The 27,921-nt window shown below is 48.4% G+C and overlaps 1 protein-coding gene across 1 annotated transcript; it reads left to right on the top strand.

Moving 5' to 3' along the window:
- The first annotated feature begins 107 nt into the window (after nt 1-107).
- LOC122393832 (kynurenine 3-monooxygenase-like) lies at nt 108-27,921 on the top strand. Its single transcript, XM_043390241.1, has 11 exons — nt 108-422; nt 5,926-5,995; nt 10,335-10,525; nt 17,869-17,917; nt 18,145-18,232; nt 19,662-19,827; nt 21,014-21,265; nt 22,027-22,113; nt 23,610-23,750; nt 25,037-25,198; nt 26,783-27,921. The coding sequence occupies exons 1-11, from the start codon at nt 294-296 to the stop codon at nt 26,924-26,926; spliced, it is 1,479 nt and encodes a 492-aa protein (XP_043246176.1). The 5' UTR covers nt 108-293; the 3' UTR covers nt 26,927-27,921.

Raw genomic sequence — 27,921 nt, 5'->3', positions numbered from 1 at the left:
TCATTCAAATATGTCCTTCCCGTGATCCAGTGCCTGGCGTGACCTTTTCTCCTCCATCCCAATCCGGCACGTATCCCGGTGCCCCTGTTTGCCCTCGCCGCCAACAGATGTCTCTGGCGTCACCCCCGGCTCCGTCGCGGGCGGCGCCGGCCGGTGTCTTCTTTGCGGCGCCGACGCGAGATCCTCGCAGTCGCAGCTCTGTGGCGGCACAGGATTGACGTCAGAGTTCCAGCGCATCTGTCAGAGATCAGCCGAGGCTCGCAGCTGCTACCTGAAGTTCTCCAGAGGTCACCATGGGTCCGCAGAAGTCGGCTGAAGTCAGCAGGATCACCGAGGACGGTGACATGATGGGCGGCGACGTCTCCGACGACCTCATCATTGCCAGCGGCGAGAGGAAGGTGGCCATCGTCGGAGGCGGACTGGTGAGTGAATGATCATTTCGGTGCGGGCCGTGGTAAGGGAGTCGTGCAGAGATGCATACATGTGATAATCGCTGCCTGATAAAAGTTATTTCCATTGCCCCATGTGATCATTTTTATGTCTCCTAAGTCCCAATGATACCAGTCGGGACCTCTTCGGAATAGACATCATTTGGCACACAAATCCCCTAACCGTTCTACAGAGAATGATTTTTTAAATACACGTGTTAGGCTGGATATAATGCCACGTTCGAGCTTTGGCTTTTGGGGTGGGCGGCCTTTGGATGCATGGTCCTCCCTCTATACCTTGTCTGACCTGTCTGGCCTTAGCGCGCACTCCCTGTCTGCCTTCCCTCCCTGTTGTTTCCCGATCCGTCTCACAGAAGATCCCAGCAGCTACCAGTGGGGTGACCCGGGCCCGGCGCCGGACCTATCGACCTCACAGATCACCGATCGCACCGCGATCGGCCGGCTCGGGCCGGCGATCAGCTGACCAGCCAGCTGATCGGCCGACCGCCAGCCGGGCTGGTGGAGTGGGGATGGACAGCGCTGGACTGGGTTACACGGGGACGACCAGGGTATACCCACTGAGTGCTGGAACCCACTGGGATACCGAGTGCTTGGAAATGGGTTTATTGAGTAAAGAATTGTAAAGGGCGTTTAATAACTCATTTGTTACAATATCTCTCCGGGCGGGTGAGCTTTGATGCAACTTATTGTTCAGATCAGAAAGAAGTTGAATGTTCACCGAACTGTGGTAACTGATAAGAGTCAGACAATTTGGGCGCTGTTCAGTCAAAAGGCAATTTCAAAGTCACTGTCGGGTAAGTCAAGGCCTCGCATTATGTCCTTATTAGAGGCCGAAGCTCTTCTGAACCTTCCAAACCGTTCAAATTAGCCCCGTGTTAACTGCACTTGTTATGTAAAAATGTTTGTTTAATCGTCGCATCGATTACGGATATGTCCAAGTAGTTTAAAGCTGCCCATGCAGCGCTCTCGCGACCCGACTAAATTACTCCAGCTATAAATAGTTCCCACTGATCTATAGCTCCACCGAGGCTGAATCGACCAAGGGACTAGCATTCCACCAAAGAAGCCCGCGAGGAGTCCATCGATCAAATGTAATGCGCGTGAATGCAAAGGTCGGAGATTACCGCTAAAATTATACCGATTACCTCACATTACCGCTAAAAATAGTGGCCACTTCGCCCTCCTCGGTTACTCTATATGAATTACGCACGAGTGTCCTCCCGTGGGCCCTGACGAGGGTGGTTAGACTTCAGGGAAATATCGCCGGGGACATAAGGGATGGACGATTCGCCTGTGGGTCTCTGGGGCGGGGGAGTAACCCTCAGGTAACACTTACCTTCAGGTACGGGCGTGACGCAAAGGTAGTGAGGCAAATCTAAAGGCCAACCTACAGATGTTCTGAACTGAAGAGTTATGTCACGGCACTCCTCTATGTATAGCTACTTGATGTCTGTGAATGTCAATTAGCGTTCCGTCGCATGCGACTGAAACGTCTAAAATGCTTCTGATGTAAATTTCGATCAAAGCTTTTGATAGTACGATTTGACGACACGTGTGTTAGGACAAGCTATGAGAAGCTGTTCCGTTTCCATGATGCGTCTAAATCGAAGGAGTGCCAATATTATCGATTCTTTCGTGCCGTAGGTAAAGGTCCAGGAGTATGACCGTTGGACCGTTTGAAGATAGCGTCGATTCGATATTATGAGACGGATAACATATTCGGGTGGACGCGTTTGTTAATTACGTAATTGATATAATTGACAATTACGTAATTAAGAATAACGCCAATTACGTTAATAGGCCTACCTTTGCCGATTGGCGATTGTATGTACCTACCTAACAATTATAATTGGTTATTGCCTGGTTCAGATATACCTAACGTAAATTAGTTCGTTTATTTTCGCATTCTATTGCCCATTACGACTTCGATTATATCTTGGTTACCTACTATAATTTACACCTCCTATTTTTTAACAACCTTATCAGACTTTATCTCGTTTACGTACTGTTGCTGATTTTTTACAGCAGGGGCATTCCACGTCAAATCGAACAAAAATCGGCTGTTTTGCACCTTACCATCAGCGATTTCATTATAAATTTGTGAGCGAGTTCCTGTGTCGCCCCGGACATTACATTGATGTTTTTTGCACATTCTGACCACAGGTCTTCTATATATAGGGCATCAAATTTTTACAAAATGTTGCATCTTTATATTTTTGAACGACCATAACTTTGGTTGTACTTGTTTGATTTGAATGAAATAAACCTTACTGTTTAGGTAATTTCTTAAGCATTTGTTTAGAATTGCATCGACTTAAATATATGACCTTGAAATTTGCTTAACTCTGTTCTTAAGCACAAAAATTGAAATAGCAAAAAACACGCCACCTTCGATTTGGCTCATTTTCATATATTTTATTGCCTACCATGTTCTTAACAACCTGTGAAAAAATTAGAGTGGGCCATTCATAAGTTTTGAAGAAAATGGCACATATGCAAACGCATGTTAGCACGCGCAGTGGAGGGGGAAGAGTGAATTTCGCCCCACCCCTCCTGTTTTTCGCCAATATCTCATAATATTGATGCGAAATTACTTATGGCTACCTGTCCAGAATTGAATTCCACATCTCATCGTGCAAGCAATAAGAAAATCGGCTCACAACTGTTCTAGTAATAGCGGTGTAAAGTGAACATCCTGTCGCCGCGGCGACGCGGCGACTCGGCAGCCGGCGCCGACCGCTACGCGCCGCCTGAATTGTAGACTGTGCCGGGACGGAACGGAACGGTTCCGTCTTTACATCGCGCTCCTTACCGCTGATTACGTTCGATTCGCGTCAAATTTTGTGAGAAGACTAAGAAATGTACAGGCAATCTTATGGTGAAAGAATTCTGAAAATAGGTTAGTAAACAATTGAAATATGAACGTGTAAACACAAAATTGTGACTGCTGCGTTTCCCGCGTCGGCCGATCCCGCCTCAGCCGGCGACATGTTACTCTTAGCAGGACTCTAACTGCCATATTTATTATCGGATTAACTAAAAATTCCCCATACATACTCAAAAATGTATGTTCTTTCGTATAGTGAAGATCAAAAGACGTGAAGATATCGTTGCGTGATAATGTTTTCGTTGAATTTATTTCATGATGCATTTCCACACGGCTCAAAATTCACCGCAAAATACCGTTTGCCTGAGACACTTTTACAATGGAACGTGAATGCTTGACTACGATGACTATGCATTTCCATTCTTGCAGAGTTTGGGATATCACTAATCAGCAATCATTCATTTCAGAAAGTGTACACAAGCAAGCATGTCTTGACTCTGTCTTTCAAGGTCACGCGCGGTTGCGTGATGTTGATGCATGAAAACGGCGTTTGCCGCGAAAGTTATGAATGGCCCACTCCATTTTTTTTTCACAGATGGTTAGGAACATTGTGACGGACATAATATGTAAAAATTACTCAAATCGAAGGTGGCGAGTTTTTTGCTATTTAAATTTTTGTTTTAATTCAAGGTCAAATGCATTTCAAGGTCACTTCAATTTAATTTTATAATTAAAAATCAAAGCCTTATCAATTGCCTACAAGACCCTGTTAATATCATTTTGATACCAGAAAAGGAACCAGAGTTATAAGCATTTAAAAAAATGATGTGTGGCATTTTTGGCTATATTCGATGACCTATATCTCGGCGATACGTTATCAAATTTCGAAAATATTACACGTAACTCAGTTTTGAACCATGCCCAGTCTGCATACAAATTTTCAGAAAAATCGAAGGGGATGACGGATTTCGGTGTTTGATTTGACATGGAATGCCCCAGCAATGATGACGTGCATTGCCTTTTGATCCGATTCTTTCGCAGCCCTTCTTACCAAGTCATCTGTATTTATTGATTATATTGCGCTGCATCCCAATTGAGTTCAACAGGTGAAATGATCACCGTTGTTTGCTATCCCCTTTCTCCTGCAACGAGCAAAAACGCCATTGATAGGCTGGGTATGGTGTTGCCGTTGTTGCGGCCGTGCTTTGTGATGAATCATGAACATTTGAGCGAGACTACCGTCGACAGTGACGACAGGAGCCGTTTATTTCCCGGGAGGCCAAAAACACGATAAATTAAGATCGTTATAAAAACCAGTCCGGAGAGCCTTCCCCCTGTTTGGGGATGCCCCCGTGGCACACTTATTGCTAACTATTATTGGACATGCAGTCATGCTATCATGTCAGGGTAATGCATTGCTAGGCTGAGGCTCACTATAGGTCACCTTGTGCATGTGGAGTACTTTAAACATCGTTGCTCGTATTTTTTGTTGATAAAGCATTTATTAATAAAACATAACAGTTTATTGAACTACACGAGGTAGTTTCTTACCACAGCATAGTAATATATGTAATGCATATTTTTACCCGCGCACCGACGGGGGGGGGCGGATATCCGCCCCCCCCCCCTGAGGTTTTTCGCGGATAGCGGGAAAACCGGCGGCGCTACGCGCCGCGAAATTTGGTACGACTATTCTTTCATCAATTTTACACATGGTGTGCAAGTTTGAATCTCCTAACTTTTAAGGTCAGGTCACCAGGTCACTTTGAATGACCCAACCTCAAGTCACTTTTTTGCAACTTTGCCACCGTGCCAGAGCTACAGTAGATGTCGGAGGCCTTTGAAAGTCGCAGGATGTTATAAGGTCATTAGTAGCTACAATTTGTTTATCTCGGAATTTTGATGTCGGTGACCTAAGGTCAGGTCAATTTCGTGACCTCCCCATTATAAGTCAATGGGGGAAAAATCAACTCCCTGTTTTTACCACTAAAATGGGTCGGAATGGCCCCATATACCATACATGACTTCATATACGATCAACCTTCACTACCTTGAGGTCTGTTTTGCTGTTGGGCAGCTGTAAGGTCATGTGACGTCATCAAAGGTCACCAGCGGTTTTTTGCCAATAACTCCGTACAGGAACAAGATACAGCCGCGCGGATGGTCTCATTGTGTTCAGCTCGTCAAGACGCATCGAATGATATACATGATGACCTCGAGGTCACGTGACCTGAGGTCAACCTTTGACCTTGACCTTTCGAGGTCAACATATATATCATTCGATGCGGATTGACGAGAGGATCACGATGATGCCCTAAGTTTGTTCCTATCTTGACTAATTCGAAAGTTATTCGAGAAAAACTCTCCATATCTAGCGCCGCCATTTTGACTTTTTCGACCCCTGTGACGTCATCTTTGACCTGACCTGAAAATGATCTTTTTAAAAATTGTAGACCTTGTCCGTGCGTATCCGATGCCGTTTACTGCTTGTCGCTATCTTGCTTCGTTCTTGAGATCTCAGGGGGGGCGGTCATCCGCCCCCCCCCGTCGGTGCGAAGTTGGCGCAGACCCCCGTCGGTGCGCGGGTTAATATCAATACCTACCTGCTCCTCCAACGTCTGAAGTGTTCTCGTGCTTGTGTACCCTCAGGTGGGCGCTCTGAACGCCTGCTACCTGGCCCGCCGTGGTGTCGAGGTACACGTGTACGAGTACAGAGGAGGTAAGTCCATCGTCCCTCGCTGCTTCCCTAATGGGTAACTTGGGGGCCTGCATGGGTCACAACAGAGGCAAGGGAATTACCAACGGCCAGGAAATACTTTCACGTCCTAATATCGATTACCATTATCTATTTTATATGGTTACATAAATTGTCTTTTGTTAAGCGGACATTAACGTTTTTCTAACGTTGCATAACGCGTATGCAATCGCTTCCGTATCACGCGCGCTAGCGTTTCGTAACTTCAGCAAACATTATTGACGGGGCATAGTCGCATAACGGCGGGTCGCATGCTTATACCAAATACGACGACCGAATCCTCTTCGAATGTGCTTAGCAACCAGTAGCAATGGACTTGACCGGATTGTTGATGTCAGTAGAGTTATGTAACTGCTTAGTATTGGTGAAGGCTCGTGCAGTTGCTGCCTGTGGCTTCTTCATCTTATGCAACGAAGCGTCCTTCACTTTTGACGGTGGAGGGAGGGGGCGGGGATGGAATTTGTGAACCCTTCGCGATGAGAATCTGTTCTGTGCATAATGTCGAGGATGTTATGTAAACAGAGGAAAGGTCGCTAAACTTCCAATAACGGATAGCTGCAAAACGGTGCTGCAATGCGAATGAAAGACACGTTGTGTTTGATCTTGTGCGGCAAACGCCATGGCATTTAAGATGGTATTCACATACCAAAAACGGGCACATAATAAGATGACAAACACATAAAGTCATCACGAAATGGCTAACGTTAAACTTCTCACTAATTCATTTCTAACTGATGCGCTTAATATGAGCGGCATTTCGGCTCTCTTTTCCTTTAGCCTCATTTTTTCATTGTTGTCAATGCTGGGCGTTGACACTCGTCCCGGAAGTCACATCACTTGTGAGTCGTGAACCAATTTCGGACGAGTTTTTTATCTCTGCATCGTTTATCGATTGTCTCGCTGCAGCACAATCGGAAACACGTGGGCACGCGCAGGCACACACTCTTCTGTGTTGAAATCTTGCAAAACTCAACCCAGGCTGTGCACCAATGTAAAATAACAGTCGCCAGGCACGTTCATTTTATGCGTAGGCGTGCGTAAAATATGATATTCCTGAGGAAACTATAATTCCAACGTAAAATAATGGCGCTGGAATGCTGTATATCTCCTTACAATAATTTATTTTATCTATGGCAACCCGGGTATGTCAGGTAATATATATTACTGTATGCCTGGCCTATTCAAATGCATTAGCCAGAGGGGTGTGGTAATAACTGGTGTAAGCAAATTGACCACGGTCAAAAACGAATTACCAAGTCAACATTTTGGGATGGCCTCGTTCAAAAAACGGCTAAGAGCTTCGGTCTAGACAATTATTTTATCGTTGGCATACAGTAAAATACATACCAAACTCGGCCGGTGATAAATTTTCAAGACCTCAGTCCTTACTGATTTTTGAACTCGGCCTTCGGCCTCGTTCAAAAATTCAGTAAGGACCTCGGTCTTGAAAATTTATTTACACCGGCCTCGTTCAGTATTATATAATACTGAACGAGGCCGGTGTAAATAAATTTTCAAGACCGAGGTCCTTACTGAATTTTTGAACGAGGCCGAAGGCCGAGTTCAAAAATCAGTAAGGACTGAGGTCTTGAAAATTTATCACCGGCCGAGTTTGGTATGTATTTTACTGTATGCCAACGATAAAATAATTGTCTAGACCGAAGCTCTTAGCCGTTTTTTGAACGAGGCCATCCCAAAATGTTGACTTGGTAATTCGTTTTTGACCGTGGTCAACTTGCTTACACCAGTTATTACCACACCCCTCTGGCTAATGTATTTGAATAGGCCAGGCATACAGTAATGTGTCATACCTTATCCGATTTCGATAATAGTTTGCGCAGGGCATCGTTCATGTGATATAACGCAGCGTCGGTGGCCATTATATCATGACCTCATGGTTTAGTCTCGGCCTTCGCATAGCCCGACCTTGAGGGTGGTCCTGACTGGAAACGTATCCACCACGTGGCATTGGTCCTTACAGGCGCTACACATTTACATATACACCGAACAAATGTCTTGATGCCGTGTATGTTTACAATATCTGTCTGCCTCTTGTTTCTGATATCGCTGTAGATAACAGCAGTCTTACAGCTATCTCTGCTTAGGTATAGCAATCTACTTTAACGATCTACAGTGTACTTTATCATACATATAAAAACCTTCTTTATAATTACAGCTCTAGTGATAAACAGACTCAGAGAAGGATTTCTCGGATTCGTTAATGTTGTAATTTCATCGACGACGCGTGACAGTTTCTTTGCTTCAATAACGCCTGTTCAAGATTGAATATTCCGAATAGTTGAATTTTTGTGAACTAAATTACCACTTGGCAAACGAATTACCTACACGCATTGCATACACCCATTTGTTCTCCGAGAGAGTTTAGATGTCCCTTTACTTGTAAATTACAATCGCAAGGCATGAGGCTGTTTCGGGGACTCGACCGATGCGACGCATCGTTTTCATCTCTGGACCAGTCAGCCGCGTCTGACCCCGTCTCAGTCATGGATGATGAGATCGTACCTCCCAGACAACCGAAGGACGAGCTCCAGCCATTGTCCACGGCCCCGTGGAGCTTGAATAGCCGGCTACCGCGTCAGCCAGCCATCTGAACCCCCAGACTTCCGCGCCCGCCGGCGACTGACAAGTGACACCCGATCCCCTGCGGTTGACACCGGACCCTCCGCGGGCCGCTGTGGGCCGGCTGAGGTGAAACCCACAGCTGACCACTGCGCCCGGCTCTCCCTGAAGCCTTCCCTGTGCGTTCCGGAGGGTGTAGCGGTTGGGAGGGAGGCGTGACGCGTGCGGGCGGCCGAGGGACGGCTCTGCGGTGTCGCACCGACACCTGAGAGGGCCGGAGGGCTCGACTGTCGGTCGGATTATCTGCCGCGACCACAGACTAGCCACCCGACACCGACACAGGAGCTGTGGCGCGTCACGCGGCGATGTCGGGATTCCTTCCAAAATCCAAACACGGGGCTCCAACTCCACGGTATCTGACCGCCAGCAGCGGCGAGCAACATTCAACCGATTCAACCATCCGTCGTCCATGGGGGATGGGTTGTGAGAAAGAACACACGATGCCGTGTATTTGAACGATCCAAGCGACAGAGCTATCACATGTAGTCTGAATGCACAGCAGAGTTGGAAGATGGGATGCACGGTCGGGCCCAGCTTCGACCTCGCCAGAGGCCGGCCGGAAATTCCAGAGAGTTCACTATGTAGTCATTGCCAACAGACAGCTGACGGTTACACAACATCGCCATCGCCGAGCAAGCGACTGTAAAATATCGGCATGTGCCGCTACTGGAGAAGCAACTGCGCTTTTATTTGATTCCATTTCTTATTGCACTTGAGGCTACAAGCAACATAATCAGCGTTCGAGATGTATCTGTAAACCAAGACGCTATGAGTGTGTCGCAAAGAGTTCCCCTTGTTTATTGATATTTATTTTGATTGGCTTGTTTTGAATGGCCGTTAGTGCGCCAGACGCTGGTTTATTTGTCCGTGCGCCACCAGACTTGCCATTGAGGCTTCCAGTTAGTCGGGTTCATCCTTCGGGTCCCCGTTTATTTGTCGTTCGCTCGCATCACAATAAGGAATGTATAGGGTCATAGAGTTCTTGCTGTTGCAACTCGCTAGGTCAAAGAGTACGCGTCGTTGTATTTGTTTGATGGCTAACAGTTACTAATTTTGTGTGGCATGTTGTCCCTTGAACGGTTACAATGTTACTGGAATTTCATTGTGAAACAATCAAAGGAAGAAACGATGCCTTGTTGCAATGCTGGACGTCTCGATACTTCATGGAATCGCTCGTATTGCGAAACGGACTTTTTGTGACTAAAAGACTACCCAAATAAACCAGTCATCCTTGCCATCCTAGTGTCGATAACGGAGCTCCAACTCACTTGTTCGGTCCAGTCTGGATTCTTCTCACTTGAACCAATATCAATGTGTAGTTAAATTATTCCTGCCTACAGCAAAAGCAACAGCAGGTTCCTATATCCACATACGTTCTTTTCCACGCAAGTATCCCACCTTACCTGACCATCCCATGAAATCGACCGGGTGGCAATTCGCATGAACGCCCGAGTGAAAGGATACGTTGTTGTGCTGCATCGATGTCTCCAATTAAGTTTGCCGCCTCCTCGGTGTTGTGCTGATTGATGTTTCAATAGAATGATGTCGTAAACACTTGCTAACGGTGTTGTCGGAAAATTGAAAGACTGCTTTGTTGTAATCATTCCATTCCACGTCCAGCCTGTACCGATATTTACTCTGTACTCCTATTCCTCCCCGGCAGATATTCGTCAGATGGAGCACGTGCCCGGCCGGAGTATCAACCTGGCTCTGAGCCACCGGGGTCGCAGCGCTCTGGCCCGGGTTGGCCTGGAGGACCTGGTGATCCAGCAACACGGCATTCCCATGTACGGACGCATGATCCATGCCACCGACGGACGCAAGAAGGTCATCCCCTACGGCAAGGCCGGGCAGGTCAGTCCATAGGGGAGGTGCGGGGAGGCCAGAGCCGCCAGATAGGTCAGTCCAGGGGGAGATGCAGTATGTAAAGTATCGACTCTGGTCATAGGTGAAGGGTCGCAAATCAAGCTCAGGCCTCAATCATCAGTCCTCAAGTTGGTCCCCGGACCCCATTAATGTTATTAGAAGATAGACAGCTGAGTGATAAGTTGCATTATCATAATGAGCTCATTAACGCAAACAGCTTCGGTCATTACGTAACCAATTTATAAAAAAAGGATTTCGGGAAAGGATTGATCTAGTATGCACGGTAAAGATGGCAGATAAGATACTGCCAGATGTCATACAAGTCTACGTCACTCCAACCATTGTAACCTGCTGTAAGTGGGTCATATCCTCTCTACATATACCCTGGTCTGGCTCAGTAGCCCCGACCTCTCGGGCCTAACACTGTGGCCCGCCGGCAAGTGCGGATGGACCCACTCCGGTCCTGTCCAGACCCAGGGCCTATGGTAGCCGCACCCCACGCAGTACCGTCTGGGAGTGCCCCGTCCTAACTAATTGGAGCGTGGGCGGGTGTGTCTGGGTCTGGCCCGCGCCCTGTTGCTGGGCAGGGATCTGGATGAAGTGGAGATCTGGTCCGATGTCGCGGGTCGCGGGTCGGGTGGGCAGACATCGGGGTGAAGTGGAGATCTGGTCCGATGTCGCGGGTCGCGGGTCGGGTTCCCTACGAGTGGTTGGTCTCGGCCCGGCTGTTATAATGCTGGGATCCAGCTGGACCGGCGAGTAGCGGGTCGGTAGATACCGGGGACGTGAGTGGTGTCCTGCTGTAGACGCGTAACGGTTCGCTCTGAAACTGGTGTGCCAATCTGGCAGACGGCGGCAACAGCAGTCACATTTAGTTTGGTGATATCTGCGCGATGTTCATTCATTTGCGTTTTAACATTTTTTTTTACAAAGTTTTGTAGTTTTCCGTAGTTATTACGAGCTATTAAAGGCTCTATGTTTGAGGATATGAAAAAACTGCATGTGATCGCTCACATTGACCTCTGTGGAAAAGACCGTTGACTTTTTTTGTTATCAGACACCATTTAGTTAGTTTCGGAGATATGTAGAAAGGATGTAAAACATGTCCGGCCAAGCATTATTTTTACGATGTTAGTTCACCTCGTATCTAAGTCGCATATCCTGAATATGCCAGCTTGGTATGTGTTGCTTTAAATGAGCCCCGCCTACCATTAAACCTGCGTAAAACATCCTCACGCCAACTGGGGGCGTAGCCGGCTATTCTAAGACATCCTGGCCGGACCCATCAGAACTGCATATGTTGCAGACGGGTTGCAGTACTGGCATTCGGCCACGGGTTGGCGGCGTGGTCGGGTGTCTGGTGGTCTGGCTCGCTGGTCTGGGGTCCTGACTCGCTGGTCTGGCGATGTGGTCCGCTGGTCTGGCGGTCTGATGATCTAGCCCACTGGTCTGGCGATCTGCCCCGCTTGTTTAGCGGTCTGACGGTCTGGCCTGCTGGTTTGGTGGTCGTGTCTGGACCGCTGGACTGGCAGTCTCGGAGTCTAACACGCTGGACTGGCAGTCTGGCGGTCTGGTCTGGCAGTCTGACACCGCCGCGCCGGCCCGCCGCCCCGCCCACCGCCGCTCGCTGTCGACTGGTCCGCCCGGGGGCCGGACGGCCCGCTCCCAGCTCTGTTTACCCTCGGTCGCGTGGTGTCACTCAGGCGACCAGCCTCCAGCTGACCGCGGCCACGCCAGGCGCCCTGCTCTGGAACCGCTGCTGCAGGCTGCCCGCTGCAGGAATGCAGCCGGCATGTTGTGACACCGGCCGGCCAGTCGTAGCGGGGGTCAGTGATTGTTTTGACAGAGTAAGATAGGGCCTTTACATACTCGTGTCATTTTTTATTGATCCTTACTCCTTTTCTAGGTGTTATACCTAAATGTTATTGAAACGGGAGATGCATTGCAATATTTAGTTTAGTACATCTCCGTGAAATATTTCCTCGCTGTATTATTGTCACCAATTACGTATTCACACCAACCGTATTAAATTAACTATAATTTGCACTTTTAAATGAAGACGCACTATTTTCTCAGTTTACAGAACCTTTTCCCAAGCTAGGGTGTAGTGCGGCACAGTCTACCTGCTGAGGGTGTAGTGCGGCACAGTCTGCCAGCTCAGGATGTAGTGCGGTGCAACTAGTCTTCCAGTTCAGGGCGCAGTGCGGTACAGTCTACCAGTTCAGGATGTAGTGCGGTACAGTCTACCAATGGATGATGTAGTGCGGTACAGTTCAGGATGTTGTGCGGTACGACTACAGTCTACCAGTTTAGGACGCAGTGCGGTACAGTCTACCAGTGTAGGGTGTACTGCGGCACAGTATATCGGTTACGGGTATAGCGCGGACCGCGGTACAGTCTACCGATGTAGGGTGTACCTACACTGAAAACAAAATGACACAAAAAACGACTAAAAACGCACAGGCAGAGCGTGTTAACTAGGCTTTCTTGTGTACCCTGCATCATGCATTTTTTGACCCGTCGCAGACGTGTCAATTTACAAATGTGTTAACCCAGTCGTGTTGTGTCCTAAAACACAATATCATTGTGTCTTCAACACATAAGGCTTGTGTGAATACATTTGCAGAATACAAGGTAAATATGTTACTAAATTTAACCCAAATCGCAAGTGAAAGAAGGAAACTCGTGGTGATTATGTAGTTTGTTGCCGGGGCGCAGTTGAAGGGACTATGGCTTTGGCTGGATAGGCTGACTGCCAAAGCCGGGCCCCGAGTGGAATCGGGCGTTCGGGTGCGGTCAGGGCTGAGTACCCGGCCGGCCGACCCATACGGTCAGGGCGCGGTCAGGGCTGAGCACGCGGGCGGCCGACCCATGCGCGAGCTGGAGTTGCGCCCGGTCGGCCACTTCATAGCCGAAGGGTGAACGCATCACGTGGACGGCACAATTAGAGCACCAAATGACGAAGCCCCAAATTGGAGGACTGCTGTTCAATACAGTTGTCCAGACAGCCGGGATAATCTTACAGCCACCGATTTTTCAAATATATCCTATATAGACGGAGGAGTTTCTTCCTCCAAGCAGACGTTAATTAGCTATGCTTCAGCTTGCACTTGATGTAATCAGCGCATATTGCTCTAGACAATTTATCATGTATCGACTCCCTCGGCTGTATTGTGCATTTTGACCTTTCTCAAAACACTTTGGCAAATTTTTACAAAAACCCAGCATAAAAGTCGGTGCTCGAAAAACGCCCTCTCTTATCCCCATTTGAAGTTAAGGTTCAGAGGTCACTCACTGGTGGATGGCACGGTGTATTTGTGCAAGGGTACACGTCCACCATATCCTCATACACTGATGCATTACATTCGTCCAGCGTGCTTGGCACGATAAAATTGTGTCATTATTCTGTTTTATGTGTTATCAAACGTGTCGAAGGTCCCGCCAAGCGTGAAAATACTCAGCCTTATTGTGTTTTGGGTGCGATTAACACATGACTGATGTGTTACCAGTACAGAACATGCACTGAAAACAAAATGACACAAAAAACGACTAAAAACGCACAGGCAGAGCGTGTTAACTAGGCTTTCTTGGGTACCCTGCATCATGCATTTTTTGACCCGTCGCAGACGTGTCAATTTACAAATGTGTTAACCCAGTCGTGTTGTGTCCTAAAACACAATATCATTGTGTCTTCAACACATAAGGCTTGTGTGAATACATTTGCAGAATACAAGGTAAATATGTTACTAAATTTAACACTAATCGCAAGTAAAAGAAGGAAACACGTGGTGATTATGTAGTTTGTTGCCGGGGCGCAGTTGAAGGGACTATGGCTTTGGCTGGACAGGCTGACTGCCAAAGCCGGGCCCCGAGTGGAATCGGGCGCTCGGGTGCGGTCAGGGCTGAGTACCCGGCCGGCCGACCCATACGGTCAGGGCGCGGTCAAGGCTGAGCACGCGGGCGGCCGACCCATACGCGAGCTGGAGTTGCGCCCGGTCGGCCACTTCAGAGCCGAAGGGTGAACGCGTCACGTGGACGGCCCAATCAGAGCGCCAAGTGACGAAGGGTGAACGCGTCACGTGGACGGCCCAATCAGAGCGCCAAGTGACGAAGCCCCAAATTGGAGGACTACTGTTCAAAACAGTTGTCCAGACAGCTGGGATAAACTTACGGCCACCGATTTTTCAAATATATCCTATATAGACGGAGGAGTTTCTTCCTCCAAGCAGACGTTAATTAGCTATGCTTCAGCTTGCACTTGATGTAATCAGCGCATATTGCTCTAGACAATTTATCATGTATCGACTCCCTCGGCTGTATTGTGCATTTTGACCTTTCTCAAAACACTTTGGCAAATTTTTACAAAAACCCAGCATAAAAGTCGGTGCTCGAAAAACGCCCCCTCTTATCCCCATTTGAAGTTAAGGTTCAGAGGTCGCTCACTGGTGGATGGCACGGTGTATTTGTGCAAGGGTACACGTCTACCATATCCGACAACACATGATTTCGATACACTGATGCATTACATTCGTCCAGCGTGCTTGGCACGATAAAATTGTGTCATTATTCTGTTTTATGTGTTATCAAACGTGTCGAAGGTCCCGCCAAGCGTGAAAATACTCAGCCTTATTGTGTTTTGGGTGCGATTAACACATGACTGATGTGTTACCAGTACAGAACATGCCCTCACTGTGTCGATTTGTTTTCAGTGTGCCCTCTCACTGGCGGATCCTGGGGGGGGTCCACGGGGTCATGACCCCCCCCAAAAGGTCTGAGAGGGTCATTTGACCCCCCCCAAAAGCCGAAGACCTAAATGCGCTATAGACGCCGTCTTGCATGCTCAAAATCACCTGTCAAACACTTCTGAGCTAATACCTTTGTTTTTCTGGATCGTGTTGAGTGAAAAGGCGTATTGAAGACCAGAATCTTACTCGTTTTTGTCTCAACCGTGCGAGCACCAGGGGATGATCCAGGAAAACTCCAAGGGGATGGTCATGAATTTAATTCGTGGTGCCCCTACCTATACGCAAAATTAAAAACTCAACGGATTTCGGTCACTTAATTTTGGTGATGTCCTATTTTCATTTTTTATTTTGTTTGTTTTATTTTTAGTGCCCCTGGGCCCTGGCAGGTCAAAACCACGTCTGAGGCGAAAGAAATTCACGGGAATCCCAAAAATCACGTCAGGACATTCAGGGCCCTCTGACCAGCCTGACAGCTAGGGCCCTTCTTACTTCCTGGGGCCTCCAGTGAATAACCGCTAGTGTCTGTGTCTGACCGCTAGGGCCCCTCTGACTCCTCAGTAGGTAGGAGGCCCTCTGTAGAGGAGGTCCTCTGTAGAAAGGAGGCCCTCAGTAGAGAGGAGGCCCCCTGTAGAGAGGAGACCCCTTTAAAGAGGAGGCCCTCTGTAGAGAGGAGACCTGCTGTAGAGAGAAGGCTCTATGTAGAGAGGAGGCCCTGTGTAGAGAGGAGGCCCTCTGTGGAAAGGAGACCGCCTGAATGCAGAAGGCCCTCTGAAGAGTGGAGACCCGCTGTAGAGAAGAGGCCCTCTGAAGAAAGGAGGCCCTCTGTAGAGAAGAGGCCCTCTGAAGAGAGGAGGCCCTTTGCAGAGATGAGGTCCTCTGGCTCTTTGAAGAGAGGAGGCCCTCTGTAAAGGAGGCCCTCTTAAAGGGAGAGACCCTCAGTAGAGAGGAAGCCCTCTGTAGAGAGGAGGCCCTGTAGCTTCTGTAGTTAAGAGGCCCTGTGAAAAGAGGAGGCCCGCAGTAGAGATCGGTGGTCCTCTGTAGAGAGGAGGCCCCCTCTGTGTTTTGACAAATGTTTTTGCAAATTTTTCGCGGCGCTTCGCGCCGCCGATTTATGTACATACGTACAGGTCAATACGAAATCTTGACTGTAATTACATAAACCAACCGTGTCAAATTGAATCAGAATTCATATGTGTGCTGTAAAGGAACTCCGGCTTGTACTGCAATGCTAAAAGGGTGGTAAAATTTGTGTTTTGGAGCTGTGTTTCGACACATTCTTTTGCAAATTTTCTCGGCGCTTCGCGCCGCCGATTTATACACCAATCAATAAGAGAGAAATAACAGTGACTGTAATAACACCAACCGTGTCAAATTGAATCGGAATTCATATGTGTACTGTGAAGGAACTCCGGCTTGTACTAGCATGCTAAAAAGGTTGTAATATTTGTGTTTTAGAGCTGTGTTTTGACAACTTTTTTTTGCAAATTTTTGCGGCGCTTCGCGCCGCCGATTCATACACAGGTCAATAAGAGAGATCGTGACTGTATGCTACTATTTACTAATGCATTAGGCTAAAAGTTAGGTAACTATATCTACTTCTGGGTTTTTAAGTCGGTCGACCCGCCTCCCCCCCCCCCCAGTAAAAAATCCGTGGCGACGCTCCTATATAGGTGGGTTTCACTAACTAAAACTACTGAGCCGAGTGACTTACGATAAAACTTCATCTTATAAACGACGAAGATCAAATGTCATTTTTTGATCTCGACATACTCGCTCCCTACCCCCCCCCCCCCCGGTCGTCAGAATTCATTCACCAGACCTGGTATGTCGGCCGACTGGTGACCCCCCCCAAAACGACCCCCTAGATCCGCCCTTGGCTGTGTCGATTTGTTTTCAGTGTAGTGCGGCACAGCCTACCAGTTGAGAATGTAGTGCGGCACAGCTTTCCAATGTAAAGTGCAGTGCGGCGCAATAGAAAAGCTGCCTCAGCTAACCTAACCAAAGGCTCTCAGCGTTTCGGGCGATTTAGGCGTGGGTAGGAGTGTGCATCGTGAACCAGGCCTTAGGGTATGGTCACTGTGCTGTCCTCCAGACATCATTTGTTTCCTTACGTAATATCACTGTTATATAAGTGTCTGAAAGCGCCGGTGGAGGAACCGTGGTGCATAGGAAATGCAGCCAGCTGCAGGTGCAGCCAGCGCAGTGACCAGCATGATATCAGGCAGTAGAGGCACGTAATGTCATCTGGCTGTCATTACAGTGCATTCAGCTACTGAAAGCTTCCACCCTTTGATGCAGAGGTGCTACCATTTTAGTTAATGCAGTTATATAACATGAAAAAGCTTGATATATTAACGGGACCTGGACACTTTGATGTTCACAACATGACTAATGTCTGCCCCTAATAGCATTATTACCTGGATCCTGCACCTTATAGTTATGTGCCTATGATCGTTTACAATGCAATAGGCATGTGGCCGTCATTAGGTACTTATTAGGGATAATACAGTTAAGAATGTGGCCAGTGTATGATTGGGACATGTGCTCCCTGTATTTATGTAACCGTGTGTAATTTTTCCATTTCAGTGTATCTATTCGGTCGGACGGAGATATCTGAACGAGACTATGCTGAGCGGTAAGTTATATCAAATAAGCGATAAATGCAATGCATTTCCTCTCCTGTGCAGAGTAAGCGCAACTTTTCACTGTGGACTGAAAAACATGATATCCCATTATTACACCGTCAGACAGGTATATTTCAATGTTTGTGAGACCGATCAAAAATCACCACCATCACGTCTGTTCTGATCGTTTTTATTTATACGCACTGATGTTTACCTATTGTCCTTTAATTTGTTGCAGAGGCTGAAACTCATCCAAACGTTCATCTTCATTTCAATCACAAGCTTCTTCACTCCGATCTTAAAACCGGACACATGGTCTTCGAAAGGTAAGTACTAAGTACCTTCCTTTTGCCTGTTGATGAAATGTGACTTGTAGGCCGGTACAATGATGCAATGACCTTCATTAAAATCGTTAGGTACTTCTAAAATCGTTAATATTTAATTCGTTGGTAGTTAAATCGTTCTATTTGATGTTTGTATGGACGCTTAGAAAGGCAAATTTTGTGGAACGTTGGCTTGTTAGGTACGTCGGGTCCGTTTGATTTGATTTAAGAGCGATTCAATAATGACAAAAAATGACTTAACCAATGACGATTTTACAAATAACGGTTGCAACGAAGGTCATTGCTGAATTTTATCTTTTTTGCTCGTTACTGACTACTATTGATGAATCATCGACATTCTACTAAGTCACTTATTGACATTTATCAGCACAAAAAAATATGTCTCTTAACTCAAGTCTCAATAATGACCACCGGCCAGTGCCAGTACATGGTAGTGAAACGTTGGTGAAACGTTACCAGTTTATGATGTGGGTGACGTGGAATGGTCGAAATATCTGCAGCAGAGAGGCAGCTTTTTCCAATCCCAACACAGACACACGCACCCGGTGACCGGTAACAAGGGTCACACTGGCCTACTCTGATGGTCATACTCTGTACATCTGCTTATTTGAATTGCTTGTGCGTCCCCAGTCACCGTGTAAAGCTGTGTGTGTAACCCATTTACCAGAACCCAACTTATGTAACCTGGTTCTGGTTCAATAACTGGTTCTGAAGTCTGAACCATATGCAGATCACAATTTTTTAGTCAAATGTATCCGATCTTTTCGACCTTTTTTGCATTTTTGACATAAAAGACCTCAGGAATCCAACTGTCGTAAACGTTTACTGTGCTCCGAAATGTCCGGGTACAGAACTGTTTTATTATCATCCTCGATCTGTTGTACTCGGTTTATGACGACTGATCACGCTCTGGTCTCTTTAAACGGCGATGCTTCGTGATTCAACGTTAACCATCCCTGTTCCTTTTTAAAAGCGTCGTCGCGACCTTACGTAACGTAACTTGAGCTGAGCTTCACACCATATAACTTCCTATGCTCTTTTGTGACCTAAAATGATTGCTCGTGACCATATCTTCCGCGTGCCAATTCATGATCCTCGAGTATTCTTCCGTGACCCGCGTGTCCTCTCCTGACCTCACGTGACTCCGTATGACCCTCTAAACACCTCATGATCTGAGTGACCCCTTGTGACTCTTATCACCTCTCGGGTTCTCGTGTCACCTCTCGTGACCCCGTGTCGCCTTTCATGACCCGTGTGACCGCTCTGTGACCCCGTGTCACCTCCCGTGAAACCTGTGACCTCTGGGTGACCCTGTGCGCCATCTCGATGACCCCGTGCGCCCTCTCGATGACCCCGTGCGCCCTCTCGATAACCCCGTGTGACCTCTATGTGACTCCGTGTGCACCCTCAGTAACGGCCAGGAGGTGCAGGCGGACGCGGACCTCATCCTGGGCTGTGACGGCGCCTACTCGGCCGTCAGGAGACAGATGATGAAGGCTCCGCGCTTCAACTACAGCCAGACATACATACCGCACGGCTACATGGAGCTCTGCATCCCGCCCACGGCCACGGGACAGGTGCGGTGCGGCAGAGGATAGGGGTCGTGGTCATAGCTGGGTCACGCTGCTCAAAACCACACTTAGCTCGTTAATAGTCTTACAAAACGGATATAACGTCCATTCTTTGGAGTTCGGCTTTTTTAAGACAGGGCCTTTGATTGTCAAGGGCTGTTTCAACACATCCGTAAATTACTCGTTGAAACGGCACGGTTCCAGAAAACGTTTGCCCTCTTTCTGGCATTGGGTTACGTTGAAATCAAACCGAATCTGTCATGTCATATGAACAACACGGATGTACCGTGCAACGTTTGTACACGGATCAAGTAACGGATGCACTAGGACGGAACGGTACCGTTTCCACGTGGTAACACCGAGAACCTCCGATCTCGTGCGCTGGCCAAAGGCCCGTGTTTGGCCAAAGTATGTCCGATGGTTGGCGACAGGTTCAGCTAGTGAAAGAAGACAGGTGTAGTTCGCGTGGCCCTGCAATGTCGAGGCGGATCCAGCTGTCCTGTGACCTGATGCACGCGCTAGATAACACCTCGCCGGTGGTCCTAAAATGGCCCCACGAGCCCGATCTGCGCCGATCTGATAGCTTTTCGGGGATGTTCCGAGCTTCCGCGAAACTGATATTGTCCAACGATTCTATGAATGCTTGATGGCATATGCTTTTGCGACCACGTGGGGCAGTAAAACTGGTTCCGGCTACGAGAGTCGTCTGAACTGCGACTGCCGGTATCCATCAAAGCACGTTTATGGATTACATTTCGACATCGACGTAAAAATAGAGATGTTGTAGTGACCCTGGGGGTACTGAACCCTTTCAGCCGTCTGAACATTTTACCCATCTTAAACCTCTTAACCCGCCCGAACCCTTTAACCCGTCTGAACCGTTTAACTAGTCCGAACCCTTAAACCCTTCCGAACTCTTGAACCCATCTGAACCCTTTAACCCATCTGAACCATTTAACCCGTTTGAACCCTTTGACCTGTCGTGTCCCAACGACCCGTCCGACCCCTTTGACCTATCTGACCCAATTACCTGACTAACTTTAATGACCTGTCAAACCCTAGTGACCTTGTGACTCTGGTGACCTCAGTGACCCATTTGACCTCAGTGACCCATCTGACCTCAGTGACCCATCTGACCTCAGTGACCCATCTAACCTCAGTGACCCGTCTGACCCGTCCCTCTCCGTTGCAGTTCGCCATGGAGCCCAACTACCTGCACATTTGGCCGCGGGGCGAGTTCATGATGATCGCCCTGCCCAACCAGGACCGCACCTGGACAGTGACTCTGTTCATGCCGTTCGCCGTCTTCGATCGGATCACAACACCCGACGAGCTGCTCGAGTTTTTCCGCGAAAACTACCGCGACGCCATCCCGCTCATCGGCGAGGAGAAGCTCATCAAGGATTTCTTCTCGAACCGCGCGTCTCCACTGGTTTCTGTCAAGGTGAGAATTTTCGCGGGTGTTGGCTCTTTTTTAGCGGAGTTATCTGCTAAAACTTTAGTGAAACCATCTGAAACTTTAGTTTTCAGACCATCTGAAACTTTAGTTTCAGATGGACGACTTTGGACCAAGTTAGATGTACCCCGTCCCCACCTCAAAGCGATCCGAACGACTCGCTAGTCCGTGTTCGGCTATAATCGGGCCGACGCAAGCATTCCTTGTCCCTGATGACCGAGCTCCCCGTCTAGAAGGACCACTCTGTCCCCACGGGTTCAGGTGAACCTGGAAGGGCGGCTCGTGCTACCCCAAACGTCTGGAGTTGTCAGCACCTGACGTCAGGCTGTCGGAGGAGCGGCTTTAAGGCTCGGAGTCTGTCCCAGGGAGGAGGGGGCGGGGAGGGGGGCTGAGCCTGTCCATTTGTGAGAGGGAGGGTCTGTGGTGTTTACCACTGGTAATTCGTTGGCTGTTTTGTCTGTTGCCGGGCCGAGCCAACCGACATCTGTCTTCTAGCTGGGATTCGAGAAATGTTATTCGTCATTTTTCATGTTTTTACACTGTTGTGTTAACCTAGATTGTCTCAAGCAGACGGCGGCGTTGTATCGTAATGAAAGCATATTATGGTCAATGAACCACATTCCATTGTTTTTCTTATTTTTGTCATGTCCAGTTCGTATTCAAACCGACACCGTTTATTTTACGATGAATAGTGGGATGCCTGTCACCCGTTTCTAACAACATGTCTCGACCGTTTTTGTGTGTTTCAGTGCTCGCCATATCACTCTCCCAAAGCTCTCATCATGGGCGACGCGGCCCACGCCATGGTGCCTTTCTATGGTCAAGGCATGAACGCGGTAAGTGACCTCACCTGACCTCACCTGACCTGACCTGACTTTGTTTTTCCAGGCGGGTGACAACGGGCGCGGGAACGTTCCGGGACGAATACTTGCTGAGAGTGAGACCTAGACTGATGTCGTCATTTCCTCTGTGTTTGGTTGGGGTCAGGTCATGGCTGACGATCCTCGTTTCTGGGGGGGGGGGGGGAGTGCGCGATCAGCTAAATTTTGTGGGACGACTAAACATGGCCCACGGAAGTCTCAAGGGACTTTTCGGTGCTGGCCGACTGGCGCCTGTCACCGGGCACTCCTCGCCCGTCTCTCTCTCTCTCTCTCTCTCTCTCTCTCTCTCTCTCTCTCTCTCTCTCTCTCTCTCTCTCTCTCTCTCTCTCTCTCTCTCTCTCTCTCTCTCTCTCTCTCTCTCTCTCTTTCCCTCTCTCTCTCTCCCTCTACCATTTCCCTCCCTCTGTCCGGCCCAGTGACGATGACAGACTCAGTAGCGGACCGTCACCAGCTGCCAGCCTGTCACCAGAAAACAGTCCTGGACACGGTGACACGGGGCGTGTCAGGACAGACTCGGTGCTCGGCGGCCATTTTTCAGTCACCGCCCGGCACTGACCTCCTACGGACACCGAACAGCCGCTGTCCCTGCGCTGCTGGGTGACGTGAGAGTCTGTTCAGTGTTGGGCTGAAAACCAACGTGGTTTGGTTGCTATGGAGACACTCCTCAGCTTCTGTGGCTAGCGTCCCGGCCCCGGCTGACCAACCTGCCCCTCCCCGAGTTGATGTAGGAGGGGAGGGAGGAGGTCGTCCCCCGTTGATGTACTCGTAACTCGTAAGAGGGGAGCGGAGGGAGGGAGGTCGCCCCCGTTGATGTACTCGAAGGAGGGAAGGGGAGGGGAGGGAGGTCGTCACTCCGATCATCTGTTGTGTAAACACGACCGAACAGTGCACTGGTGGTGTAACACTGTAACACACCCAGTGCCTGGCGAGCATACCTCAGTGGTTACAACACTCCCCGGAGTGCTGAGCTCAGCCGTGCCGGATACGATGTTAGTGACCCATATTTTACGTAAATTATTAACTTACCAGGATGCTACCAGTTCACTGATCTTTCCAGATCAATCCGTTATCATTGTATAAAATTATTACATACCTAAGTAGTGGGTTGCGCTTCGCAAATGCGCGAAAGATAAAATGTGCCATATGGTGAAAATCTTAATCAACGTGAGATAAGACTATCGAATTGTATCGAGATTACGTCATACCATCGATAAACAATTAAGAGTGTAATCGTTTTTTTTTGTGTTTTTTTTTTGTATGACTGCTCGTTGTTCCTTTATTCGTAACTCGCTTTTTGGTAAGTAGTCGTAATGAGATACTCTGAAACCAATGTAAAAGATGTTTTACCATTTAACCTCACTAATGATTTCTAAGACTGCTGCTGCCGCTCCCTCCCTGGACATAGCCCGCTGCGGGCAGCGTTTTAACCCGTCCATTCGCCTCTCTGGCAGGGTTTCGAGGACTGTCTGCTGCTCGATGACCTGCTGACCAAACACGACATGGACCTGGAGCGGGTACTGCCCGAGTACACGGAAGTGCGAAACCCAGACGCCGAGGCCATCTGTGACCTGGCCATGTACAACTATGTCGAGGTGAGCATCCGTGAGCTGAGAGTCCACGGCTATATCGTTGAATTACGAGGAAGTTCGATGGAGAGGAGTCTTGGATGGATATGTAGAGAAGCTAGTTATAGCCCGTCAAAATCTACGTCTTATCGTTTGACCGCCCAGCTAGTTTCATTGTTTTTGGTATTCGAAAAGGTAAGCTGTGCTTTTATGCGCTTGCGCAACATCTTTTGTGCCGTATACGTGCCTCCCGTATGTGTCGATCCAAATAGAAAACGCTGTTGGAGCTCGGCCTGGTTTTTGTCAACTACAGAGATAACCAGCGAAGGACAGAGCGTTCACCTGCTCTACAAGTTCAGAAACTAACCAGACGCCTCTTTACGCAACAGTCTTACAGGGTTTATCGCTGATGCTTTCCAAATTATGGTGGGGTCACTTTGTTTCACAGTAATTTACATAATTTTTTATAAAAAATTAATGTTAAGCTCTCTATTGAATTTTGAAACAGCTTTAGATTATCAGTTATCGGTGATTGTTGTTCACTTTAACAATTTTAAGTAGCCTGTTTAGTGTTTTATAGGTAGCTTACAACAGGATGATTTCGGTATGAAGGCTCTCCAAACAGATTCATCGATGTGGACTGATTCTCGGCACATTGTGCCGTCCTGCCGACAGTTTCCACGGCAACCAAGGAGAGTTACTCAACGCACCGTGACTTCTGATCGATTACCGATACCTTCTGTGGCCTAGGTTGTGGTCTGTGAGGCTGACTTCTGCGAGCGAGTAAAAGTTCGCTTGCACTCTTAGTTATACGAGTACAAAATCTGGCTGGTGTTCACTGGAGTTTTTCCGGGGTGTGGCCCGGAGGCCCGGCGTTAGGTCTTGACGGTCCAGACGTTCCCGTAAACAGAATTGTGTATCGTACAGCGAACGGCCATGGCCATTAGGCGAGCCTCAAGAACGCGACCTCTATAGAGTCCAGAGGCGCGCTTGGCGTTTATCTGCAGTTCTTCATAAAACAGCGTCAGTCAGAGAGAGGTTTCACCCGTCATACCATAAAATCAAGCATAGACCCCTGTAAAGCTAGGTATACAGAGGTTTACGGATCAAGCAACCAAACTTCCAACAAAACGTGGTATCGCAAATCCGTATTTGCAGGCTGCTAATGAGTTCTCATCACATAATCACAATGCGACCTGACCCCCCCCCCCCCCGAAGAGCGTACATGACCCGCCACCGACAGTTCCGAGCCCTCTGGTTTGACCCCCCTCTCCCCTCCCCCTCGCTTACTAACCGTCTTCTCCGTCCGCCAGATGCGACACCTGGTCAACTCTCGGGCGTTCCTGATGCGGAAGGCGCTGGACAGCTTCCTGCACACGTTCTTCCCCAATAGCTGGACGCCGCTGTATAGCATGGTGTCCTTCACCAGGGTGCGCTACCACCAGGCCATCGCGCACAAAGAGCGACAAGATAAGGTACGGGCGGAAGGGGATGGAGGGTTGGGTTGGTGACGGTGGCGAATGCTGCATCTGTCCGCTCGTATCAGTGTCCGTCTCTTTGGTATCAATTGAGTTTTCAATCGGCTCTCAGGTTCTCAATGTACTCCATTCAGCCTTTCACAGATTCAGTCAACCAATGCACAGGCTTGTCTGTTGATTTAACCCAAGACTTCGGCATAAATGCCAGGTTAATGCCAGGAAATGTATTGATTCAGTCTTAACCCGCGCCCCGTAGGGGGGGGGGGGCCGAAACGGCCCCCCCTGTCCTTTTCGGTCGATATCTCCTAAACGGCTGGAGATATCGCCATCAAACTTTCAGGAACCCTCCGGGCATCGATTTTACACATTGTGACCAAAAAATTTTCCAGAGGCTATGATAGGTTGGCCACAAATGACGTCAGAATGACGTCATGTTCTGTCATTTTCGACCGAAAAAAGACCTTCGCGAGAAGACCTGTCAGGCCTACAGCTTTGAAGATACAGAAAAATGATCAAGACACAAAAGGTGTAGAATTGACAGGGCTACAAAACTGCTATCTCGAATTTTTGAAATTTTTGAGTTTTGACCCCCAAAAATCAAAAATGCATTTTTTTGGATATATAAGCCGAAAAATCCAAAAAGTTTTTGATTTTCGAAAAAACCGGAATATATGTGATAGTACCTACCGTCTTCTATCTACATACCAAATTTCAGATCGATACCTCGTTTTTTGGCCAAGTTATGGCGAAAAAAACTGTTCAAAAATGATGACGTCAAATTTTCAAACTCAATTTTTGGCAATTCTAGACCTCGTAGAGCAAAACAAAGACCACCATTGGACTCCCCGTGACGAGCTGCATCGAATCGATACCCATTTTATGCAAAAATATCAACTTTTAAATTTGACCTAATTTGACCTGACCTTGACCTGACCTTCACCAAAACGTGACCTAGGCTGGCCCCAAAGGCTACCTAACCCACATAATCGCATTTGTCATGTAAAATAGACCATAAAACATGCATCACACGACACTTTCATAATGTGACCCCCGGTGACCTGACCTCGCTGTGACCTGACCTGGTATCAGTGACCTCAGATAGCAAAGTATGTGTTTGACGAACAATGTACCATCGATGGTTTTCAATAAATTACCAATTTACTCGATTTCACAACACATTTCTTGAAATGCCTGTGAACGGTGAAAATCTGACCTTTGACCTGACCTGTGACGTCATCGGTTTGACCTAGGTCAATGAAATTTGGTCACAAGGTAGTTCCCGGGTGGGGCTATCGAACGCCGTTTGAATTTTGAAAATCGGCCGGTAACTTTCCGAGATCTTAGGGGGGGGGGGGCGAAACGCCCCCCCCCCCCTACGGGTGGTAGGGTCCGCCGGTAGCCCTACGGGGCGCGGGTTAAGTCCACCCCAGTTTGCTCCCTGCCGTGGCTGACTTTCAGTCGTGTTACCTTGGCTTGCTATCCGTTGACTCTCGGTCGTATCATCCTTGTCCCGCACCCACACAGTCTGTTTGTCTCGGGCTCTTGTGTGGTCCCCGCCTAACCGACCGCTCTGCTCCTCAGATCGTGTTCGGTGGAGTGATGACGCTCGCCGCGGCGCTGGCGGCCGGTGTGGCGTACCTGGCGCAGCGCGGCGACCTGTGGCGCAGCGCCACTGAGGTGGTCAACGAACAGGCGCGACTGGCGCTCTCCCGACTGGGACTGTGAGCGAGCGACTGACGACTGAGGGAAGGGGACACACCGCCGGGCCTCACCCGCAACCGACGGGGAAGTGAAAGAAGTTATGGATGATTAATAGCCAAACTGATGCGCCGAGCCAGGTTCAGAAAAGCTTGATTGAAACGAAAAGCTCTGGTGAAATATCCAAAGCGTTCCAGCTGAGAATATTACAGCATTGATGTAGGCTGAAGCAACAACATCGATAAAACGATCGATTGTATAGGGCTTCTTAGGCTAGATGATTACACGCCTTTACTCGTGCTTTACCAGCTTTTCGGTTCTTCTTTGCACGAAGGCGCCTCATGTTTAGGTCCTGTGGCAACAGAGCGAAGGTTCGGTTTTTCAGCATTGCTGTGTATATAGTTGCGTGTCTATTCTGGAGTGTGCGGTGTAAATGTGGTGTGCGTGTGTTTGTAAAGTATGATGTAAGAGATAGCTGACGGTGTTTGTATCTTATATATGGCCCGGAACCAAGCGTAGAGCTGGGCAAACTATCGAGCAATGACAAGGTGTGTATCGCTGTTCTAACTGAGCCTTTCTTACGATGTCTACTTTTCGCGTGTCGTAGGTACAAATATCACTCATCAGTATCCTTCGTGGGGGCCTAGGTAGGGTGATGGGTGGCCTTGTACGCCGCAAGACGCTGCGGTACGAACTACGACACCTTTGTATTATTGTCATACCCGAGTGGACTGAGAATTTAGAGACTTCCAGCCCTGCACACAAAGTGTTCGCGCAGCCGGGTGGCCCAGCGATTGACCGGACTGTTCATATGAAGATGAAGGGGGCGAATGTTATCTCAATCACATTCCACTGGCCGCGGTAACGAGCGCGGTCCCTATCGGCGCTAATTATGAGCTGGTCAGGATTCCAGGAGCTGGAGAGCACCAGCCTTCGGATGGACCTCGGCTACGTCATGACGGGAATGGACGCCACGCTTTGTGTTCTGTAAGGGCTCACAATACAATATGGCGTGGCACTAG

Source organism: Amphibalanus amphitrite, unplaced genomic scaffold (genome assembly GCF_019059575.1).
Source record: "Amphibalanus amphitrite isolate SeventyFive unplaced genomic scaffold, NRLGWU_Aamphi_draft 000556F_arrow, whole genome shotgun sequence".
NCBI lineage: Eukaryota > Metazoa > Arthropoda > Thecostraca > Balanomorpha > Balanidae > Amphibalanus > Amphibalanus amphitrite.
Note: the sequence above shows the minus strand (reverse complement) of the source record. Positions and strands in the feature narration are given on the sequence as shown.

Coding starts and splice junctions, on each gene's coding strand:
- LOC122393832 (XM_043390241.1), top strand. CDS start 294: ATGGGTCCGCAGAAGTCGGCTGAAGTCAGCAGGATCACCGAGGACGGT. Junction 18,233..19,661: donor GGACACATGGTCTTCGAAAG/GTAAGTACTAAG, acceptor GTGCACCCTCAG/TAACGGCCAGGAGGTGCAGG. Junction 21,266..22,026: donor CTCCACTGGTTTCTGTCAAG/GTGAGAATTTTC, acceptor TGTGTGTTTCAG/TGCTCGCCATATCACTCTCC.